Genomic DNA, 23975 nt, shown 5'->3' on the forward strand with positions numbered 1-23975 from the left:
CGCAGGGAGATTGTGTTTGCCTTCCCGGGTGCCAGCCCTGCCAGGCAGCCTTCACTTTATAACCCGGCCTACATCTGACCACTGTGCTCCGAGCGGGGCCAGGCTCGTGGAGGCCGGGAAGGTTGAATTTTAATCAGAATGTTCTTTCACTCTTAACGCTGCTGCTCCTAGGCTAGTGAATTGCCTTCCCTGAAACCCTCAAAGCGCACACACACACACACACACACACACACACACACACACACACTCCCCTTATACTTAGTCCTTTCATGCGCTTCTCACAGTTCATATATTCATGCGCCATTTTTAAAAAATATGTTTTTATTGATTTTGAGAGAGAGAGGAAGGGAGAGGGAAGGAGAGAGAGAAACATGGATGTGAGAGCGAAACATCGATCAGTTGCCTCCTGTTTGCGTTCCTACCAGGGATGGAGCCCTCAACCTGGGCATGTGCCCTGACCGGGAATCGAACCGGTGACCTTTGGGTGCACGAAAGGACACTCAACCAACTGAGCCACACCATCCAGGGCCATGTGCCATTTGACCAAGTCAACCTCTCGTGGGTAATTGAAATGTCAGACAGATCAGGAGCTCCGCTTGCTCCTGCTGACTACAGCCTCCCCATGGCGTGGGCCCTTATTACAATTAGGCTCCCAGATTTAGCAGATAGAACCACAAGATGCCCACTTACATTAGAAATTCAAATAATGGATGATTTTCAATTAAAATATGTCCCGGGCAATACTTGGGACATACACTAAAAATTACTGGTTATTTATGTGAAGTTCAAATGTAGCCGCGCACCCCGTATTTCACCTAGCAGCCCTGCTTACAACTTGTCTGTCACGCTCAGTGACTGTATACAGAAAGGAAGGGTGACCGAGGCCAATGCAGGATCACAAACAGACGCCCAGTGCAGGTATTTTACTGGGAAGTACACACCCACATCTCAGGGCTGATGACTGCCAGGTGATAGGATTTATTGGAGAATTTTTCAGTTTCCTATGTGACTTTCTATGTTTTTCAGTTTGACTGAACTGAGCAGAAAAGTTTTCAAATACCACATCTGTATGTATTTATACTTATATACACACACACACTATCTTTTCAAAAAATGAGCCTGCTTACAAGAGGAACAATTTGTGCTTTCCCTCAACCCGAGCCCCAGAATTTTCTGAGCACATCCCACAGTCAGGGACATTTGGGCGTCTATGGGAAGATTACTGAAAGCAATATTGAGAAACGTACGCAGTACAGCAGTAAACTAGGGTACACAAAAGGTAGGAAGAAGTTAAAAAAAATGTTGCCGCTTAATCGTATAGTGCTTCTTAAGAAAATTGGCTCCTGAAGCTTTGGGGATGTAAAAACAAGTCTAGTTAAACCCAAGACACAAATCTTGATTAAATTGTACATAATGTACTGTAGATACTTTGTTTTTTTCCCTTTGATTTGCAGAATGAGGGTGGAAAACAAGACAAACATAAGCTCCTATAGAAAATGAGTTAAAGACCAGCCCCCCTCCCCACCCCACACACAACTTCCCATGATGCCTTGGGGCAAGCACAATTCAGGTTCGTCTTCTGGGTGTTCAGTGATGGGAACGTTCTGAATTGCACCTTAATGGAGCAAGGAAGGGAAAGAACTGGGATTTGTAAGGTGCTCACTACGTGCTGGGCCCCAAGCATAGTACTTTGTCTCTTGATTAAATTGTACATCATGTACAGTAGATACTTGGATTTTTTCCCTTTGATTTGCAGAATGATACAAACAACCCAAGTTACACACATTAACCCTATCTTAGAACAATGCCACTTAATGATAAAGACTGTGCACAATCACACCTTGTATTTTAAGGGGCTTAATAGTTGTGGAGCCACTCAGATATGCTGTACTTCCTAAGGCAGAAAGCATTTGTTGGAAGGAACTAATATGCTTTCTGAAGATCTTCAGCTGAGAGTTTAGAAGACAGAGGTTTTCTGCTGTACTTTGAGGAATGGTGGGTGCCCTTCCCAGTTTTCAGTGCTGATCGTGGCGCCAGAATCAGGGGGTGAAGGTGGGGTGTCTCTTCTCTCTCCTCTGTCAATCTTAATGGTGCCCTATGTTTCACTGTGAGAGTCAGTGTGAGAAGATGGGAAGGACAGGACAGATGTTGTATCGTCACCAAGTCAGCACACATGGAGAAGAGAGTGTCGCCTGGAATGACACTCTCTTTTATTGCCTCCATGTGGCAAGTAGCGAAGTCTGCAGACTTTGGCCAGATTAAGGCCTCATAACACCCATGTTGCAGAAAACATGGGACTGGAATGAAACCAGACTAACCTACTCAGCAATGAGAGACGAGCAGATGGGGAAAACGCTGTCTGTCTTTAGGAAGGGCTCCTGGTCTTCAAAAGAGAAAATTCGTTGGGTGAACATTTGAAGAAGGAAATGTGACTTTGCACAGAGAAAGCCTGTGAAGTGGGAGCGCTCCTTCCTTTTCAGGGCAGAGAGAGCCAGACAAAAAGACAATGCGATGATTGCTAAGGAAGGGGAAGAAAGAGCTGCCTCCATTTGACTCTTTCCATGGTGGCATTTTGAACAGGCCACTCAGAAATACTGATTAGATACATGGACTGGAGCCAAAATTAGACTCTACCATGTCTCAGCCGTGCATAAACTATAATAGACCTGTTTTCAAGTCACAGAACCATCTCCAGTCAACGGTGGCATGTTTGAGCAGAGTGTTTATTAAGTGGAGTGTGTTAATTAAAGAGGGAGGGAGACAGGTTTAATGCACTCAGTCCTCTAGGGAAATGTCCCTAACACACAGTGACATTTCAATTATTTTCCCATTACTATTCTCTGAATAAAGACCTCTTTCTCGTCTTTGCTGGGAAGTAAGCACTGCTTGGTATGCATATTTAAATAAGTCATACTGAATTAGCTTTAAGAATCGGCTCTCAACATAATGGCTGCATTAAAATGTAAATAAAATGAGCCAGCCACAGAAAGACCTCCACACAAGAAGGAGCAGGAAATAGGAGATAAGTCCAGCCTTGCCATTTCCTAAGCCTTGGAGTGTCAGAGTGGCCTTGAGAGATCACTTAAGCTAACTCCAGCCCAGTTAAAACCTGTTTGGTGAGAAAGGCAGCACCTATCCTTGCTGCAAGGAAACCAGTTTTATTGCCAATCGTTAAAAAAATGTTTTTATTGATTTTAGAGAGAGAGGAAGGGACAGGGAAGATAGAAACACCCATGTGAGAGGAACATTGATTGGCTGCCTCCTGCACACCTCCTGCTGGGTATCGAGCCCGCAACCCAGGCATGTGCCTTGAATGGGAATCGAACCAGCGTCCTCTCGGTCAGTGCCAATCATTTTAAGGAGAAAGCGCTTTGTACAAGTTCTAAAGATCAACCTCACGTCAGCTAGTGATGCCATGCTTCGTACCCAAAGTCTCTGCCCCACGCTTAACGGGGGGAAAGTATCTAATGAGTGAGAAAACATCTGAACTCATTCCTTCAACCTATTTTATTACAATGCTTTAAAAAATAAAATTTGACCTCAAGGACAAGAGAAACTGACAACTGGACCAAGCAGTATTTATTGGTGACAATAAAACAGCTCTCTTATTTCATTATCAAGTAAAAGACACCAAGAACAAAAGTCCTTAAGGAAGATTCTAATAAAGGCTTTGCAAAGGCACAACTAGAAATCAAGATACGATCATGTCACAGTATGGGGGTGAGGTGGGAGTGTCTCCATTCAGAGGTGCAATCAAACCACTTCCCACAGCCCTGGCTCGTGCGGCTCAGTTGGTTGGGTGTCATCCTGTGCACCGAAAGGCTGCCAGTTCGAGTCCCCATCAGGGTACATGCCTGGGTTGCAGGCTCAATCCCCACCCCTGATCCTGGGTAGGGGGACATGAGGCAGCAGATTGATGTTTTGCTCTCACATCGATGTTCCTCTCTGTCCCTCTTCCTCTCTCTCTAAAAATCAATTTACAAAATATTTAAAAATAAAAAAACCACTTACCACAAATTAACCAGGAAAGGGTGCTCCAGACCCTGCATGATCTGCAGCTCCTTGAAGACATTTCTCACTTCGTTGCGCTCGACACACTTCTGTTTGTTCATGTACTTCATGGCGTACATCTTCTTGGTGTCATTCTTCTGGACGATGCAGACCTACGGGGGCGAACCAGAGGGACAGAGTGATCAGGGAGGTGACGGATCAGCGACCAGCCACAGAGCAGGAGCCGTTCTTCCGCGTGGCTTGGAGGCCTTACCCCTCACAAATTCTCCGATGCCAAAGCTGCTGCTTAGTTCAGGTTTCAGAGTAAAACATTTAAAAAATGAAAACATGGTACAACTTCCCTCGCACCAGGTCAATGCCTAAATCTCTGCTTTCTCAAACGAGTTTGCCTGTTTTTGCGTTGGGATTTTTTTTTTTTTTTTTAGCAGCATTTTGGAGAAAAGAGCTGCCTCCTCATCAGGAATCTTCCCATAGCAAATGACACCCTTAATCTGCTCTGAGCGACTGAAATGAATGGGCTCAACTGTCCATCTGAATGACAGTGCGTAGCAAAGAATCTGTTTACACCCACTGGTGCTATAACTAACCAAAAGGGCTTTCAGCGCAGGGCTAACACTAAACACAATATCCACATTTTTGAAATTTTTTAGAGGTTTATACAATGCCTGATAATGTAGACAGCAAATAATTTTAAAACGCAAGTTCAATATGAAATATTCTCAAGATACATCTCAACTAAGCAACTAATAATCAGGATTTGAATCCAGAAGTTTCTTATAAAAAAATTAGACTGGATACGTATATTTTTTCAAAGTAGATTTTTAAAAACGAAAACATGGTACAACTTGAGAAAAACAGAAATTAGGTGGAATCTTTACCACATGAAGAGACTGAATGCTTACAGTGACAAGATAACTGCTTTTGAGTGTATTGGTGCAATTCGAAAACAAGCCTGAAATCTTACTCTCTCCATTAGAGTAGAGAGAAAGTCTTAAACTCCAGTGAGAGTAAATGGATTTGACTTTGAGATAATTATGAGCTGCCTGTCCCATGTTCTCCTCAAACTTTGGTGACAATTTTATACAAATCCATTATAAAAACATCTCTGAATTGTCATTCCTTCTGGTCCCCGTAACTCAGTAAGCTGAACATTCTTGGATTCTGTTTCCTGAGCTGCAGAAGTCATTTGGATTCTCACCTTCCCAAAACTGCCTTTCCCAATGGCTCGCAAAATTTCGAAGTGGTCAAAGTTAACTGTAAGACAAACAGAAGAACACTGTGAGTGACTATCAGTTGTGCATTAGTAGCTAAGAAATAATCAATAAAGGTTGGGCTAAACCGAAGAACCTTGTTTAAAACAATATTCCAGACGGCCTTAAAATGCCCATTCGTTCATCCAATAAATATTTCTGGAACATTATATTATATTATGCCTTAATCACAGAGCTTACTAGGGGTGTATATAGTAATAACAGAGCAGAAATCTAATCTCTGCCTGGATGGAGCCTGTAGGCCAGTGAGGGCTCCATACAGAAAGAAACCCTTAAGGATTAAACAGTCACAAAAAACAAGTGGACCATTAAAACTCCTGCTGAATGTTAAGGATAAAGCTGTGGGGCTCTAAGAGCATGGAACAGGGTTTCACATAGGTGGGCACCATCGGGGGAGCGTCTCTGAACACAGGCAATCACAGGGACATCCGGTCCTCTATGGATCTGGCCCTACTAAGGATCAGCACTTTAAATATCTTCTCCTTGCCTGTCTTTCCTCTACAGCCACTCTTCTGTATCTTAATAATTTCAATTTTCCAAAGTAGAAAACTATCACACTCCTAAGTTCATAGAATGAGCCGATCTCCAAGGTGCTATAAAGTCAAGATGGTCTTTTCCACCTTCCAATTTAACACTTCAGCGCCCCGAGGTCCGAAGCAGTGGGTGTTCATAGGTGGCACGGTCTCCTGAGCCAGTGCTCATGAAATGCTGGGCGATGGGAAGAGCAAAGTATAGACTCTCTGAGGGGACAATCTTTGTCTTGGTGATTCTGAGCAAAGGTTCCACTTTGTTTCCTGGGGTTTAGGTGAGTAAAATTCCAAATGAGGGATTGTGAGAGCTTACTCAGAAAAGGTTGAGAAGCACTAAAAGGTAACACTCTTGTCTTTAAAAGATGTATTTCTCTCTCTCTCTTTTTCTTTGAGAATAACTAGATTAGCTCTTCCTGAAGGAAAGACAAAGAGATAAGGGGACCTCTTAAGGTTTTTCCAAGCTTTCTGAGGGTCAAAACATTTTTACGGTATGACCTGTGTACGAAAAGGGGGCCACATACTAAACCTGACAAGCTCAGGACAGGCCTGCAGGGGGAGGGGGAGGCCTTACATACTCAGTAAGCACATAGGCGGGTCTGAAATGAAAACTTCCTAACTGAAAGCGAGGCATTGTGAGAAGTCGTGTCCTAGGCGGATATCTTCCTTGACAGAGGTCCATCTTTACCGTAACTGAGCCTATTGTCACTTTTGCATCCAGGGTAATAGCTTTGGAATGTCAGGGTCGTCCCTTTTCCCAGACCCCTCAGGGCACAGCCTCCCACCAGAGCACAGACCCCAGCACCCCTCTCCCTGTTGTCTTGTTCTGTTGCGTAGGTCCCTATGTGCTGTAAATGTTAACTGTTTGCCCACCAACATAAAAGAAGTGTATGTCTATCTGTTTCATTGTTGATCCAATCTCAGAGATTCCCCCGCTTGGCCTTCTCCCGCCTCCATAATCTGTCACCAATGGATTTCATGTAACCCCCTTATGTCTTTCCCTTTAATTCTGATGTATAAAATACGTGGAAAAACTACCATTGTACGGAGCATTTCTCAATCCGTTGAGATTCTGCTTCCTGGCAATTGTCGTCAGTTTGGCTCAAAGAAACTCATAAAAATTCTCTGCCGGTTCGGATGTTTCTTACATTGACAGACTTCATAATCACTTCCTCCTCTGAACTCCCAAATCACTGTATTTCTAGCACAAAAGCCATTTAACCATGTGAGGCTGCGTGTGCACTGCAAATAATCCTGGATTTAGGCTCAGCGTAATGACGTGACTTATAAACGACGGACTTTTCTCATCAGCGAAAATGGGACCGACCCTCCTTGGTAAGGAGAGAACACCTTTCCTCAGAAAGTGCTCATGAAGTTGTTTACTTAGCAAAGGCAAGTGAGTGACATCTTCCCAAACTCCCTCGGTTCTGAGTTTCTTCCATCAACTAGAGCATAAGTCCTATGAGGGCAAAGATAATAGGACATTTTGCTTCATCCTGGTTTCCCTGGCAACTCAGAATATTCCTCTTTGTGTGTATTTTCCATAGAGCCCAGCACAGTGATTGACATGTGGTTGGTTCTCAGCAAATAAACCGAACTCAGCTAGACAATACACAAGAAGCCCCAAACGACTGCATCTTGTAAAAATAAGCAGTGTGAGCGTCGGAGTTTTCTAAGGAAGTGTTTTTTCCACCTGAGTCAAGAACCACTAATGAGTTAGGAAATAAATTAGCAGTAATGAGAAGCATTAATAATTTAAATGGAATAGAATAAAAATATCAGAAACACCTCAAATGTAGTAAGAGTAGTATCACCTCTGCAACTTTTTTGGGGGGGTTATATATATGTGTAGATAGATAAGGACTGGATCATGATATAATTTTGGGTTGTATTTCTTAATGTGGGTTATGGTAAAAATAGCTTAAAAACTCCTGTAAGTTTTCTCTTGGGTTTCAAACTGATGTAACCAAAACAATGATTCTCTCACACTCATTGCATGTGGTGGAGTTGTACCCTATGTGCTATGTTCAACACAAATATCCAATCCTGCAAGTTCCAGAGAAGAAAACTTACATCAAAGGGCCTGGCACTCCTAGTATTAGAACTACAACTCCTAGGCTGGCCCTTAAATTTTCTTTATTTACCCTTCTATTTTCTACCTCTGTCTGTCTGCTCATTATTTTAGGAGACTTCCTTAAATTTATCTTCTAAACCTTCTTTGAATTTTTCCATTCTTACTATAATTTTTTCCCCTCATGCTGAGTTTTGCTCTCTGAATATTGCTTTCTTGGTTTCCAAAATTTTTGTATTAAAAAAATTTTGTTTTCTGCTCACTCTTAACTGTGGTGACCTAAACCCCCATTTGGAAGTTCTGAGCATGTGGGTGGATCTTGTCAACAGTAAGCTTCACTCGAGAGAGCTACAGCTAGGATGTTGAGTTAGCAAAATTCGAGTGTGGATGACTTTAGATCTTCCTTCTCGGGTTGGTTAGCATCTCCAGAGAAACCTCTACCATCCTCTTGTCTGCAGGGTGAGGCCCCCAACTGCCAGTGTCAGCAGAGCCAAATGGGAGAAGGGGCCAAGCACATAGGATGCATTCAGTTACTTGACTCCCCCGTTTCCACAGGGCACCCCCTGCCCTCTGTGTGTCAGGTCTTTCTGGTTGAGGGACCCTCATTTCCAGAGGATAAACCACCTTGTGGGGTGGAGATGACTATTTTTTTTCTTTTTCTTTTGAGAAAGTGGTAGAAGAGACTATTTGTAGTACTTTTGTAATTAAAAAACTTGCTTTTAAATATATATGTAAACGTGCATTCCTTAAGAATAGCTGCAATAAAGTTCATCTACCTTTACATTAGATAACCCCTCAATTGTTAACTATAGCGGATATTGGGACCATAGTCTTCAGTGGAAAGCCACTGAAGAGGGCAAGCAAGACAATTCTCGTTACCCACGGGGAACGTAAGACTTCAGCAGAAATTCTTTTATAGGCTTCAATCAATATTCAGTTTAGAACATTTTTCCTCGTATGGCATACCCCTGGACAGAAAATGAAGTTATCAAAGTGGCAATGATTTCAATATTTTCTGAAAGTAAATCAAAATTACCCCATAAGGTATCATACAAATTAGATTGATCTAAAAAATGTTGAGGAGTAGGGAATGATAATGATGATGATGATGTGATGTTAAATGAATCGTGAAGGACATGGCTGAAGGTCATTGAAATTGTCCTTGAAATCCAAATGAATAGAGGAAGCTCAGACGTAGTGATGAACTGCATAATTAACTCCAGGAAAGAAAAGGTGTTATATGGCGAACCCCCAACCCTTCCATGATATGTGGTCTAAGGGACATGCCTGTGAGTTACGTCACAAGTGAAAATGAATGTCCCCGTGAAATGAAATGATTCAGCTTTCTTCAATGGTAGGCACATCATGGGTGTTTCATGTATGCTTACTGAAAAGCAGTGCCCTGCATTTATTTAATTTTATAAATCTTTGTGGTTGGCCATCCTGGGAGAATATCTATAACTGAAATAAATGAGATTCATTTTATAACAAGACTCATGTGGCTATCTGATTTCAGGTCAGTGGCTTAATCTTCCTATGCCTTAGTCCTGCCATGTTTAAATTGTAGACTGACCCGAAGATAAAATGCATTATGGTTGTTGGATGTTTCTGTCACCGTCGCTAACCATAATGCTCCTGGGTGCTGAGTCCATCTTCACAGCACCTGCTTCCAAATCAAACTCCATGACACACTCGGTATCTAGATGGGAAGTTAGATACCCATCTACCAAAAGATAGTCTGCCAGCCTGGGGCAATGAGGACCACCGCCATGCCCATCTGGGGATGTCACCAGTGTGCTCACCCCCAACCACCCCTGTATCAGCGCCCAGACCCATGCCATTGACAGAGGGTGGGATGGGCCAGGGTGGCACCTTAGACCCCTTCCTGGGGAGGCGGCGGTGTGTGAGCCCAGCTCAGGCCTCTGGGATGACCCACTGTCCCATCAGATGTCACTCACAAACAAATTCAAAGATAAAATTAGTAAGAATTTGGAGACAGCACCTGCAGGTCATTAAAGCCAAAACGTAGGGCCCTGTTGAATGCACTGCCCTGTGTGCCTGCACTGGTCCCACACAACAAAGCCGGCCCTGGCTCCTGGTCACGTGAATTATTAGTTTCTTCCCTGTATATTGGTTAATTCCCACCAGCACAGACTTGCTCTAATCTGATCTTTAAAAAAAAGAAAAATTCCTTCCTTAACATCCTGTTCAGCTTTAGCTATTGAGCCATTTCTCTGCTTCTCTTTAGATTTAACTTCTTGAAAGAGTTGACTACACTTGTGTCTGTCCCCTCAGCTCCTAGCCACTCCTAACTCCCCAAAGTCTGGCTCGTGCCTCCACAACCCCACCGAGCTGCTTTTGTCAACTTCACCAACATCCTCCAGGTCGGCAAGCCCTCAGACAGCTCTCACTTTACGCAGCCACACAGGAGCATTCAACCTAAGGGGCTGCCCCCTCTTTCTTAAAAACACCCTTTGCTCTTAAATTTCAGGACAAATGTTTTTCTTTTCTCACTGGCTGTTCCTTCTCAATTTCCTTAGATGAAATGCTTTCCTCTGCCTGACTTCTGAATATTAGGCTTCCTCTCCTCCTTTGTTTCCACATTTCTCCCAAGGAAGACTCGCCAGTCCCCATGTCCTCAGATCTCCAGACCAGACTCTTCCACTCATCTCCGGCCACTCAATCGCAGCCTCCTACTTTGACATCATCATTTAGATGTCTCACAGTCATTTTATGCATCCAAGCTAGGACTCTTGACTATACCCAAACATGTCCCCAACCCTACAGCGCCCCCTCTTCTCCAACTCAAAAAATAGCACAGCCGCCTATCTGACTGCTCAAGCAAAAACCTATGATTTATTCTTGGTTTTGTCCTCTTGCCCCCCAATCGAACCATTAGTAACATCCAATTCTTGTATATTAAAAATAAATGCTGAATAAACTCTCAGCTTCCCATGTGCATTGCCATTCTGTTAGCTCAGGCACCATCATCTTTCACATAAATGAATGTCCTCCTTAAAACAGGTAACCTTTGGGTTTCCCTCCCATTTCACCTACTTAAGTAAGTTATCTACAAAGCACTTATTGAAAATTACAATTATAGATCTAAATTTCACCAACCAGAAAATCCCATTCCCCTAAAAATAAAATGGGGGAGGGGAGAAAAGTAAAACCAACATTGGGTAACTTTTACTTTGTTATTTGCCATGCAAAGACATTAAAAATTATATGATTATGATAGTGGTAGTAATAACAGCTAACATTTTATTGAACAATTCCTATGTGCCAAGCACTATGCTAAACACTTTTCATGGATAATCTTTTTATTCCCACATAAAAGTATGTGAGACGATATTGTTATGAGCCTCCTTGTTACAGATGAGAAACCTGGGAATCAGGCGAGTCACATGCCTAAGCTCTCACTACGAAAAAAATTTTCCATTTCCATAACCCTTAAATACTAAACACTCACAACAAGAAAGGATGTCCTCTTAGAATTAAAAATTTAAGTTTTAGCTTTATAGAAACTTATGACACTGTCCTCCTTTCCTCTCTTCAGCACAGATGAGTGAAACATAGGCATAGTTTGTCATTTGTCTACAGAGGGTGTCTGGGGACCACTGGTTTAACCTCTCTGATGCCAAGGTAAGAGTTAAGGTTGGAGGTCAGCTCTGGAACATTCCCCTTCTGATCTACTGGTCAAAAATTACTTAGCTGGCTCATGAGCCCTTCATTATCCCAAATGGCTGGCAGCAAATGGTTGCCCATAATACATGTGGGCCTTGGCAGGTCTTTTATGAATATATTTGGAAATTCTCCAGAGAAGCAGCCTCCAGAGCCAATTGGAGGCATCAGTTTGCATGGTCAGGACTTCCCTTTTATGAAACACGGTGCCCCAGGGAGTCTGCGATTTACTGACACCCATTACTGGTGCCAAGACCAAGCAATGGGCACCAACCAACAGCTTCTTTTCCTGATGCCTGGGCCCCAACTCATGAATTTGCCAGAAGTCAGAAACACACTGGCTATTTCCTTAGAACAAACTGTGAAGTAGAACAGTGGGGCCAGGATGGGGGGATCAACACCCCCAATTGTTGGATGCCCCTCAGTTGAATAAATGCCCCCAGTGGGAAATGAATGCTACCTAGTGATAATCCAAATGAATTACAGGTTGTACCAGCTTAATGAAACCCAGTCCATATGGCTATCAAATAATATATATGTTACAAAATAATATAGTTTACCCTCTAAAACACTAGATTTTTTGGTCCAAGTATTCCCACTGGCTCACAGTGATCAACCAAAAGAGGGTCAGCGAGGAGTGAATTTGTAGCATTGTGATGGCACATACGGTGCCAGGTGGGCACTAGAATTATCGAGGCGGGGGATTCACTTTCTACATTGTATAGCTGTCTGGCTGCTCTGCTGCACAACTGCAACTGATGCAGAATGGTGCTGGATCTCAGCTATAATTGAAAATTTTTTTAAAGTTCAGGTTAGAAAAAAATTTGAACACTGAAAAAGAAAAAAGAGAGTGAATTTATTAAGGATCTACAGAGACGAGTCAGTCTCTTGCCTAGTCTCTCAGTGAAGGCAAGAGGGTCACAGACGGGTTGGGTCCCAGGGGGCCCCAGGGCACAGAAACAGACGTCAGCAGAACGCTTTTCAGGAGGTTGGCACAACACAGCCCGCAGGCCAAATCCAACCCGCCATCTATATTTACATGGCTCGCAAGCTAAGAATCGCTTTTGTGTTTTTTAAATGCTCGGAAAGCAGTAGAAAGAATATTTTGTGACAAGTGAAAACGATGTGAAATTCAAATGTCCCTGTCCATCAGTGCAATGTCGTTGGCACAATGCCACCTTCATCTGTTTCCTCACTGTCCACGGCTGCTCCCATGCTACAGGGCAGAGCCGAGTAGCTGTGACAGAGACCACGGACTGCAGAGCATAAAATGTTGACTGTCTGGGCCAGGACAGAAAAAGTGTGCCAACCCCGCTTTAAATCATTCTCAGAAATAACAAAAATACAGGCTACTCAAGTATACAAGATTAATGTGACTTATTTTACTGTAAAATGCCTCCAGAAATGAAAGAAGAAATCACTCAGGAGGAAGAAATACAGCCTGTGACACTCTATTGAATTTTCAAAATCTATAACCATAAGTTGTGCAATCCTTTTACCACACAGACCGTGCTCAGTGTCCTATTTTGACAAGAATATTATTGCATCATTGGCTCTGTGTGTGTGTTTCCAAATGAAACCTCCATGGGTGGTCACATAGCAAGGCATAGCTGTAATCATATATATATATTTCATAACTGGTAAACTGGTGGCTAGCAGGGGTTACTGTAATTAAGTTTACCCCCAAAAAGGCCATACAACAGGAACCGAATCCCCTGAAGGCCTTCACTCCCTTTCTCATTAAAGACAGTAGGTTTCATTAAAGACAGTAGGCTTGGCCCTGGCTAGTGTGGCTCAGTTGGTTGGAGCAACATCCACTACACCAAAAGGTGGCAATTATATTCCCAGTCAGGGCACATCCTCAGGGTGTGGGTTCGATCCCCAGTCAGGACCCATATGGGAGGCAACTCATTGGTGTTTCTCTGTCACATGGATGCTTCTCTCTCTCTCTCTCTCTCAAATCAATCAATAAATAAAAATTAAAATAAAATAAAACATATCCTTGTGTGAGGATTTAAAAAAAAAAAAAAGACAGCAGGCTTCAGACAATCACATTGTCTGAAGTTGAACCTGGCTGACAGATTTAGTTTCTTAACCTAGGTAGTTTCCCAAATTGAGATCCACGGAATATTATGTGCCACCAGATATTAAAAGGTTTTCCATAAAAAATGGTTTCATTTTGAAATGGTTTCAAGTTTGAAAAATATCCGAATACTAAGATTTTAATACTATAGCACATTTCAGAGCCTTTAAGATGCTAAGGAGCACTGTGAACCTCCGCAGGCAGGATGTAAATTTTAAATATGCTTGAGCAGATTCTCCTAAGCTGTGCTCATAACTCCCCGCTCAGGGAATGTGCAGGTCGGAGGCACTAGCTCAGTCTTCCAGGCTGCTCTCTTAGCCGCCTAGTTTGTCTCTTATTGAGTCTTCCAACCCCTTGGGCCGGGGCAAATAAAGCCCTCCCAAGTTCAAAGTGTTTGCTGCTATAAATTGCTGGATCTGAAGTTATTTATGACAAATGTCGTAATTGTTAGTTCAAGATGACTTCATTTTTTAAGAAGCTAATTCTTGCTAGAGACTTTTTCCTTTTCCTTTTTCAAATTTTAAAGAAAAATACTAAATAATGTAAGACATTACTCAAGCTTGAGAGAGGAAAGTCTGAAATTTGCCTACCCTAGTGGGGACATCGCATTGACATTAAAATAACAAAGCAGATTCTCAAAGTCCTTCCCAGCTGGAATCAATTCAGTAACCTCCCATTTCTTTTGGATTGCAAATCTGTGGCCAATTTTTTTGGCCCAACATTTTGAAGGACCCAGTGCCTCTGTCACCAAAGATGGAGGAAAACTGGAAACAGTCACATATCCTAGGAGACCAGGGTTGCCAAATGAAAGAAGAACATTGAGTTTTCAGCAAGTCTAAAGAATAATGCAATAATTGAGCTCTCTCTGCAAACTCAGGGCATGGATGAACTCTTTGTAGCAGCTTTTTAACCTAAGGCCAACTTTTCTTAGCTACAACTCGCCAGAAGAAAGCTGTCTCTTGGTTGAACTAAACCAACTCACCTCTATATTTTTGGACTATGATTGGAAACGCACGCAGCTTATAGTGATTCCAAGACCCTCTTCTTGGAAGACCCTGAATTATTAACAGGTCTACTTTCTCCTGTTATTTAATAAGTTTTTCTAAATTAGCGTGAAGACCTCAATGATTGGACTTTTAAAATGTCGATTTTTAAAAAATAAAACAAGCAAGGAGGAGGGGGGAGGGGAGGGGAGGGGGGAGGGGGAGAAGCAGCCGCCACCCAACTCACAGAGAACAAACAAAACCACTGCATTCAGATAGAGGAAATAAAATAGATCAAAGGGAAAGAGTCATAAACATTAAAAACAAGTATCGCTTGTCCTCCTTTTCTTTCAGAAAACTTAAAATGTCTTTCTGCACCATTCATTATTTCTCAGAGTATCCAGGTGGCAGTTGGGTAGGGGAGGCAATTGTCACAGTGTCAGTGGATCCACTGGGATTACTTAAATAGGCAGCTTTGGGTCTAAGTCAGAAAAAGTCAAGTTTATTGATTTTCAGCCCAATGAGTTCTTGATTTTGCCTGAAATAAAAACACAGTCGCCTCAGGGGAGATAAAGGGAAACCAGATGAGACTGTTTTTGTGCAGTCAATAACTCGGCCTCTTTTTAGAAGACTTTTATATAGGTTTTCTGCCATCCGTTAATCCAATTCCATTGATAGAACTGTGATAGGTCATGGTGACTATGGCATCTACAGAGTTGCATTTAATCAATTTTGTTTCTTTCAGAGGTTGAAGTAGTTCTGAGAGTTCAGGCTAAGAGGCTCTGATGCTAATAAATAATGCTATCATTAGCATTAACTGGGTGATTACTTTATGGGAGACAGAGACCTTCCTAAGTGTTTTACTTGCATTATTTTATTTAATCTCACAATGACCCAATGAAGTATACCCAATTATTACTTGCTTACATACGAAGAAACTAAGGAGGCTTAATATGTTGCATAATAGAGGGTTTTTGCTTTTTTCAAATGAACTCACTAGACATTGTTTAAGCTTAGAGACATTTGTTCATGGTATTGCAAGTCCCTCTGGACCACTTTCCAATTAGTCAAATTGACGTTAGTGTTTTACGAGGCTTGATCAAGCTGTGTCCCCTTTGCATTGTCACTCTGCTACTCTGTGGTACAGCTGATATTTGAACCTGTGCGTGTCTTTCCAATACCAGAGCCCATGCTTTTAGACCATTACGCTAGGTGGTTTCCCATGACTAAACCACTAAGCATAAGGAGGTGGAGGACAAGTCTAGGAGTTCCTCAGAAACTTAAAGAATTACCATGGGATCCAGAAATTCCACTTCTAAGTACATGTAACTAAAATAATTGAGAGCAGGGACTCAAACAAGTATTTGTTCCCCAATGCTCATAGTCAAATTCACAAGAGTCAAAAGATGGAAACCATCAAATGTCCATCGATGGATGAAAGAAAAAACAAAATGAAATATTATTCAGCCCTCAAAAAGAATTAAATTCTGATACATGCTACAACATGAAGGAAACTTGAAAACATTGGACTAAGTGAAACAAGGCAGACAAATATTATGAGGGACCTAGAATAGTTAAATTCATAGAGACAGAAAGTTGAATGGTGGTTGCCAGGACCTAGGGAAAAGAGAGAATGGGGAATTATTTAATGGGGACAGAGTTTTATTTTGGGAAGATGAAAGAGTTCTAGATGGTGGTGATGGTTGCCCCCAAATGGGAATATCCTCAATGCCACACATAAGAACGGTTAAAATGGTATATTATGTTATATATATTTTACCACAATAAAAAAAGTAATTAGGGCTTAGGTGTGCACTAAAATATAAAAGCTAGAGGCACAGAACAAAACAATAGTATAATCTGAGATCTACTTTGTAAAAATTGACTTAGCATTAGTTAAATAAGCAAACCTTACCGGGTCCAACAGTACTGCAAAGCTTACACTCTGTTTTCACTAAGTGAAGATCAACAGAAGTAAGGAAGAGAAAATTTCTTCAATATCAGTATCAGATGGAACAACAGGAAATGCAAACTGTCAGGATGAATTCTAGCAAGAACAGCTTATCTCAAGGGACATCCAATAACACATCTTACCCCTTAATTGCCTTCAAAGTCAACCAAAGCACTTTCCATGGGGAAGAAATCTGGAAACACTACTCAGGGAAATCGGTTTGAATTTTCTTCAAACCAATGCTGGGAACAGACACTGATGGAAATGTTAAATACTTTTCCATCACATATTGGGATTCTCGTCAGCAATATTTTTAAAATAATTAAATTGGCTCATTTTGGTGCCCTAGGTTCTGGCCCGATTTGATTTATGTTAAAATATGGAGATCAAAATGATATAAGCATTAATGTTAATTGATTAGTCAGCGCTTTCTTCTTTGTTGTTTCTATTTCTTGGTTGGAAGCTTTGCAGCAATCAAATAAAATTTTATCTTGTGCTCAATCCAGAGCTATTAAAGGAGCCAAATCAACTTTATAAGACTTATTGATTTACAAAATTACAGTTTTATAATATGCAAACTCATGCTCATCAGAATATTATGATACAGGCAACTATTCTTTCCCAATGTTGTCATTGTTTGGACTTCGGATTTGCTTTTTTCCTGTGCTTGAACCACCCTCATATCATTGCATGAGTAGCTTCTTCTCACCTTTCAGGCTCCAAATCAAATGTCACCTTCTCAGAGAGGCCAAACCCGACCATCCCCTGTCCAGCATGGTCTCCACCATCACCCTGTCACATTCATGAGATCGCTGAGTTCTTTCCTTGGAGGCACCTGAACGTTGTCTGAAGTTTACTTGCCCATTGATGGCCTTCCACCATTAGAATCTGAGCCGTACAAGGGCAGGGGACGGGTCATCTTGTTTTCTCCTCTGCTCCTCGTGTCTTCCAGCGTGACAGACTCATAGCAGGCAGAGTTGCCCTTGAGTTTCTGCCTTGCAACTGTGTTATAAACGGACCCAGCCCTGGCCCCTGGCAAGCACAGACATACTCTACTGCTCAGCAGTTCTCTTATGGGCGCTGCAGTGGGATCATCTCATTTGGCTGGGGGAGTTGGAAACAAAAAAGTGGCAACCTAGAGGGTGTCGAGAAAGAACTACTTGCTCCTTAAACCTAACCCTACCCTGACCTAAGTGCTTCCAGGGTTCCTTGAAGGTAGTTATGAAGTGGCACCTCATTTCCCACTGGCCACACTTCCTTGGCCCTGTAACCTTCTTGGGCACGCCATGAGAAAAAGGGCTGGCCGACTTAAGGAAGATTCAGACATTTCTGTGTTTTCTCTTTCTAATGCTATCCCAATACCGTAACGTGACACACGCCCTTAGCAAATTACGAGCCTGAAGCTGGTCTCTCTTTCCTACTCTGTTCTCTAAGGACCAGCCCCATGTACAACATTAGCTGTGAATCCATAGGGAGCACAGTGATCCAAACAAAGTCCAAGCTGACTTGTCTTCCCATTTTAGAGATGGAAGCATCAAGTAACATCGCTGGTCTCTAGGTCCTTGCCTTTCCTACTTGATTAAGGAAAGCAAGGCAATGGAAATACGAGTGGAAAACAGTTTTCTTAAGACCATTTCAAAGCAGATAATTTCAGGGTTCCTATGCAATATTTTGTACGGGCAATAACAACACGGCCCTAAATTAATAGTGAATAGCTGGGGACAAGGCATACTGGTCAGTCAGGGTTTTGTTTTCAAAAGGGTCAGTCCAAAGTCTCAAAGACTAAGATTGTAGCAGACTTCTTGTTGACCCCATGACCCCGGCAAACAGCTAATTCTTTGGTAACAAACTAGAACTCCTTATTTTGCGAAGGTTCATGGCTATATGACGAAACAAACTAATTTCCCCAGGTCCCTTGTAACTAGGTATGTGCATGCGAGTGACAGTGACAAGCTACCACCAGATCATGGAGTGGGCACGGCCTCCCCTCCCCTTCCCGCTGGCTGGAATCGGACACGGTGCTGAGCCAGCCTGAGGCACCAGGGGGACAGGAACACCCGAGGGATGGAAAGGGCAGGAGAGAAGCCAGCTCGCCAGAGCCCCAGTTCCTAGCCTTCGGGAGCCACATATCGCCCACTGCTTAGCCTCGCTCGTTGCATGAGAAAGGGACCCTGCCCATCTCGTCTGAGCCACTGGCAGCTTTAGCTTCCCTTCCAGGGGTCAAATGGCCACGCCAACACCACCAGCTTTCCGTGGTGATTCTGAAGCTGCTGCATCATTATTTCAGTGGCTTTAGGATGGGAAAATCATAAACCTTTTGAGGTCAATCAGACCGTCAAGGTTCGCCTGTCTCTCACTCCATCGATAAGGAAACTGAAGCTAGAGGGAACAAACGAACTCGAGCCCCGCAGGTAGCTGGCAAGCAGGCCTGGCGCTCGGGTCTCCTGAATCTCGGTTGTTCGTTTCCTTTAAGGCCCACTTAGCACAGCTCCTGGGAATGGCTCTGGGGCTCCCTCTGGGAGGCCTGGCCAACTTACCCAAAGGCTGGGGCCTTCTTTTTCCTAAGGACCTACCAACAGCTGCTACCCTGTGCCTACTGACTGGGCTGCTCCACGACCTCCAGAGGGACCAGGGGAGGCACCTGCCTGGTTCGGGGCCTCGCTGGGGGGTGACTGAGAATCAGGACCCACGCCTTTACTTTTCTTGCTGAGCCTGGCCCTGAAAGTCTTCCACCGATTCTTTTTCCTGTGCCCTAGCACTGCGGCATGTGTCTAAGACCCCGCACGTTGGCAGCTGCAGGCTCAGAGAGCACCTACTTAATGACTTCATTCTATGAGCAGCCATTATCACCCACATGTAATTCGATAATATAAGAAATTTGCTATAATAACTAGCAGTAGGTAGGGGTAACTTCGACTGTCAGGGGAACAGCACAGAGAACAAAGAAATCGGTTCATTTCAAGGTCTCCTATTGACCAGGTGTCCAACAAACAGCTCCCTTTGGACAAAGGGCATTGGAACAGTCGTGATTAAGGCAGCTGCCTGAAGTCCCATGGAAAGTGGGAGAAGTGGGAGGTAAAATCTAACCATGAGCATACAAGGTCCTTAGGTTTAGCCTTGCAGTACACTGAAATACGCTTAAGAAACTAAGAGCTTATATTTAAATTGTGCAAAATCCTGTATTTTATGCACAACTATCACATATTTCTTACCATCCTCATTTTCATCAAAAACAGGGGGTTTGCTTGAAGTATTGGCTCCCATGGTCGTCTGCCCAGACCTGGATCCTCCAGTTACATAATCTTGGCAGAAACTTTCATCTTCACTCAACAGAGGTCTGGAAGCCTTAGCTAGACATCAAGGAGAGAACAGGGAATGATAGCTTTATAATACCTCACAAATGGGGTATACGCTTAACATGTTTCTTTTCCCCTTCCCCTGAGCTTGATCATGGTCCTTACTGCAAAGACAGATGAAATGTTATTTAATGAGATAATATGTAAAGTAGTTTCACTGCATAAGTGCTCGATAATTGTTAGCTACTCTGAAGTTCAAATTAAGTAATGTATGTGAGAGCTAAAAAGTCCTGGAAAAATATACATTTATGGCTTCTTCTTTTTTTTTTTTTAATTTTTAAACCTAATTGCATTTTACTTTGCTGCTTTGGCCAGATGGCTCAGTTGGTTGGAGCAACGTCCATCTGGGACACCAAAGGGTTGCAGGTTTGATTCCCGGTCAGGGCACAGACCTAGGTTGCAGGTTCGATCTCTGGTGGGGTAGTGTACAGGAGGCAATGGATTGATGATTCTCTCTCACAGTGATATTTCTCTCTCTCTCCCTCTCTCTCTCTCTCTCCCCCTCTCTCCCTCCCTTACTCTCTCTGAAATCAATAAGCATATCCTTGGGTGAGAAAAAAAATAATTTTACCTTCCTTGAAATTGGTAAAAAGAGGCAGCATCCAGAGTTCTGGTTCTAAAACTGACACTGAGAATGGCTTTGGGCAGTGACCTCACATCTCACCTGTAAAATGGGGAAACGACAGTGCCTTCCTCAAAAATCACAAGCCCAGATGCCTATAAGGGCCAGGCAGAAATGCAAATCAGTGAACCAGACCAGAAGACATTAGTGCCTGGTGGGGACACTGGCAACATGGAAAAGACAGACTCCATCTAAAAGAGGTCACTGCCCTGAAATCTAAGAGATTGCTGCCAAGTAGAAAGATGGGCCCAGGAACCAGACCTTCAGATCTACCAAAAATGGGTAAAGATGGAGATTTTATACAAAGTATTTAAAAATTCATTTTTAGCTATATTACCTGAGCTACTTGCATGCATGGAAGAAATATAGCTCATGGGATATAGTTAATGTAACGTATGGAAGGCAACTAGCACAATGCCTAGCACATAACATGCAAAGAATAAATGTTAGCTACTGCTATTTTTAATAGTAGCAGTATTTCCTTATCATGTATTATTTTTAATTGACTTTTAGAGAGAGAGAGAAAGGGAGAGAGGGAGAGAGAAACATCGATGTGTTGTTTCATTTATTTATGCATTCATTTAATTTGACACCTGGTGACTGGTTTCCTCTTGGACTTTTTTTGGCATGAAGGAAACACAGATGAGAGACATCATTGAAGAAAGTGTCCCAAGGGAACCTGGCCTAAGGATGTTATTGAAAAAGAACTTGAGAAGCCCCTCAACAAGCCTAGAACAAAAGCTTATTTTCCAGCCAGGAAAACGTAAGTAAAGCCTTCATTTGGAAGGCAGACTCATTAAGGAAATGCTACTTTTCATACTAAAAGCCAACTGCTGGCAACGTGCCTTATGAACTTTAAAAATAACCATTAAACCGAGAGCAAAGAGTCAGCAATCAGGAAGCAACCAATTAAAAGGTATGGGATTGGGCAGGGAGAGGCAGGCGGTAACAGGTGGCTGGAGGACGCCCAGGGGGATTACGGAGATCAGGAAAACAGAAAGAACCCAACAGTCTTTCCAGGCTAAAAGACAAAGGGCTTTTAATTCCAGCAGAAGAGGGGGTCGGAGGAAGCAAGTGAGATGCCTCAGTGTTTGGCTGTGGGCTGGGAAGGACCCATCAGGGTGCCCTGTGTGTTCTATTATTGCATTTAGAGTCCAGACTAAGTGGGAACCAGTGTGAAGGCTTGCAGCACAGATGACATTAGAGAGGACTGATCCTAAAGAGAACACTGATTTTAAGGAATTGCGATTGTTAACACAGCCGACAGGGCGGGGAGCTACATTCTCGTTTATTTTTTGTATCAAGCCTCAGGACCCAAGTTTTCACACCGCACCCCAAGCCTGTCATTCTTATATATGTTCTTCACACCTTGGGATTCTCTTAAGTAGCCCATCTTCCTGCAGCCAAGCCCTGACCTTGCAAGTTGTCAAATCAGAAAGAGAAAGTGAGAGGGATATTACTGCAATTTGCCACATTTCAGAATTTCATTTGGATGTGCAGACAATTTTGTTCAGCAAAGACCCAGTGATTTTTAGCAGGAAGAAGCTATGGAAACGGGAGGGAGAGGTGGATGGAGTTATTAGGTGGCGGCTTCTCCGTCGCACCTGGCACACCCAATCCAGTTTAGCACTGTCTGTCTCTTCTCCCCACATGCAGAACCAAATTAGACAGCTTTCCCTCTTGTCCTGAAAGAAATCAACCTTTCTCTGCTAGAAAAATGGAGACACTTCCCCCCCCCCCCGCCCCATTCTGCTGAATGGGGCCCAGAGAACTATAGGACTGACTCCTACCAAACCTAACACCCTCTGACCTGGTAATAAGTCTGCAGTGTCATGTAAGCATCGTTTCAAGATGTCAAGAGGACAGTCACCACCCATGGAAATGAACCTCCTAAACATAGGAAATATAAGAGAAAGAGCTATGTGTTTTATAAGAACACAGAAAATTTCCAGATTCTACCTTGACCTGGCCAATTATCAGACTATTCACTGCAGACTCCTCTCTGATGTGAGCATTTGACCTTCGGCTTATACTTTGGGGGCCGTCCACAGGTGAGCTTTTCCAAGCAGCTAAGGCCCCCTAGGTACACACCTGCCATCTTCAGGAATTGAAGACTCTAAGTTGTGATGCAAGAAAGTTGCAACTTCCCACAAAACTGTTTACATTTCATCGCAACAGCATGTGCCCAGGCATAACTATTCTGTTTGCATTTGAAAACCAGAACCTCTTAAACTGAGAAAGACTTAGAACCAGAGGGAAAAAAGAAAAGATCATTAAAAACACCCAAGTCAACACCGCTCTCGGTTCCAGTGTTTATATGTCACCATCTTTGCTTCATCATTTTTATGTATTCAAAAATTACAGGTAAGCATGATCTCCACCTCAGCCCTCAGGCCAGCCTCATTCCCCCTCATCCCCCTCATGCCTCCCAAAGACAGCCACCGTCCTGAACCTGGGACACCTTTTACAGTCCACCTTCTACGATCGCACAGCGTGACATGCGTTTTAAAGCAAGTCGCCTAAATGACATCCTAGAGTAGGTATGTTTTGCATCTTATGATCATGTAGGTTGCTGATGCCCGCAGCTGATCCTGCCTGTGAAGCGCTGCACCCAGGCCACTGTGTGAATACCCCACGTTTTATTTATCTGCGTTCAAACCCTTCAGCTGGGGTGGGAATAATCCTTGTGGAGATGAAGCCAACCTCAAGGGAAGTTTCTGCTTATTTAGAAGCTGAGTAAAAGAAACAAGCAGACACGCTCCAGCGCTCACCTCCGCCCAGCCAGCATGTGCCGGAGTCGGGGCGTGTGTCTGGCCCCGAGTCGGCGGGAGCGGGGGGCGGGGGGCCGGGGGGCCAGGTAGGGGACAGCGTGGCTAGGATGCTGGACCGGTCCCCGCCCTCTCTGGTTGTGGTGGTGCCCGGACCGCCTGCCTTTGTCTTATTTCTGCTCCCCTTTAACTTCCTAGCTCCCCAGGGAGCGCCCTTAGTCTGCAGGGTCCTTAAACAGAAAAAGAGCGTCGGGGCCACCACTCACCTCGATCTCGCTTCTGCGCTCACGCCTTCCGAGGAGCTCGGACCCGTGCTCAGCAGGGAGCTCCCAGGGCCGCGGCGGGAGCGGGAGAGGCACCCAGCGCCCGCGCGCGGGCGGCGGGGCGGGGCGGGGCGGGGCGGGGCGCGCGGGGCGGGGCCGGCGGGGCGGGCGCGCGGCACCTGCGGCCGGGCTGCGGGGGGCTCCGGGCGCCGCCGAGCGCGCAGCGCCCCCTGGAGGCGCGGCTCCGGGGCTGGCTCGGGGGGCGGGGGCGGGGGCGGGGGCGGGGAGCCGCTGACCAGCCCGCGTCCCCAGAAACGGAAAGCAGTCGCCCGGGGTCCGGGATCCCCGCGGAAAGACGGTGCTGAAGACAGCGCCGCGCGCGCGG

At 43.9% G+C, this 23975-nt stretch overlaps 1 protein-coding gene across 1 annotated transcript in view; it reads right to left on the reverse strand.

Moving 5' to 3' along the window:
* The window catches only part of STK32A (serine/threonine kinase 32A), a 91287-nt gene extending 67588 nt beyond the window's left edge, over positions 1-23699 (reverse strand). The window contains exons 1-4 of the mRNA XM_081136455.1: positions 23594-23699; positions 19794-19931; positions 5210-5265; positions 4012-4163 (exon numbers count right to left, since the gene is read on the reverse strand). Coding sequence (XP_080992581.1) covers positions 4012-4163; positions 5210-5265; positions 19794-19845 — 260 coding nt within the window. The 5' untranslated portion in view covers positions 19846-19931; positions 23594-23699. The remainder of the gene's footprint in view (positions 1-4011; positions 4164-5209; positions 5266-19793; positions 19932-23593) is intronic.
* Positions 23700-23975: the final 276 nt, after the last annotated feature.

This window comes from Miniopterus schreibersii (assembly GCF_964146895.1).
Source record: "Miniopterus schreibersii genome assembly, chromosome: 4".
NCBI classification, from domain to species: Eukaryota; Metazoa; Chordata; class Mammalia; order Chiroptera; family Miniopteridae; genus Miniopterus; species Miniopterus schreibersii.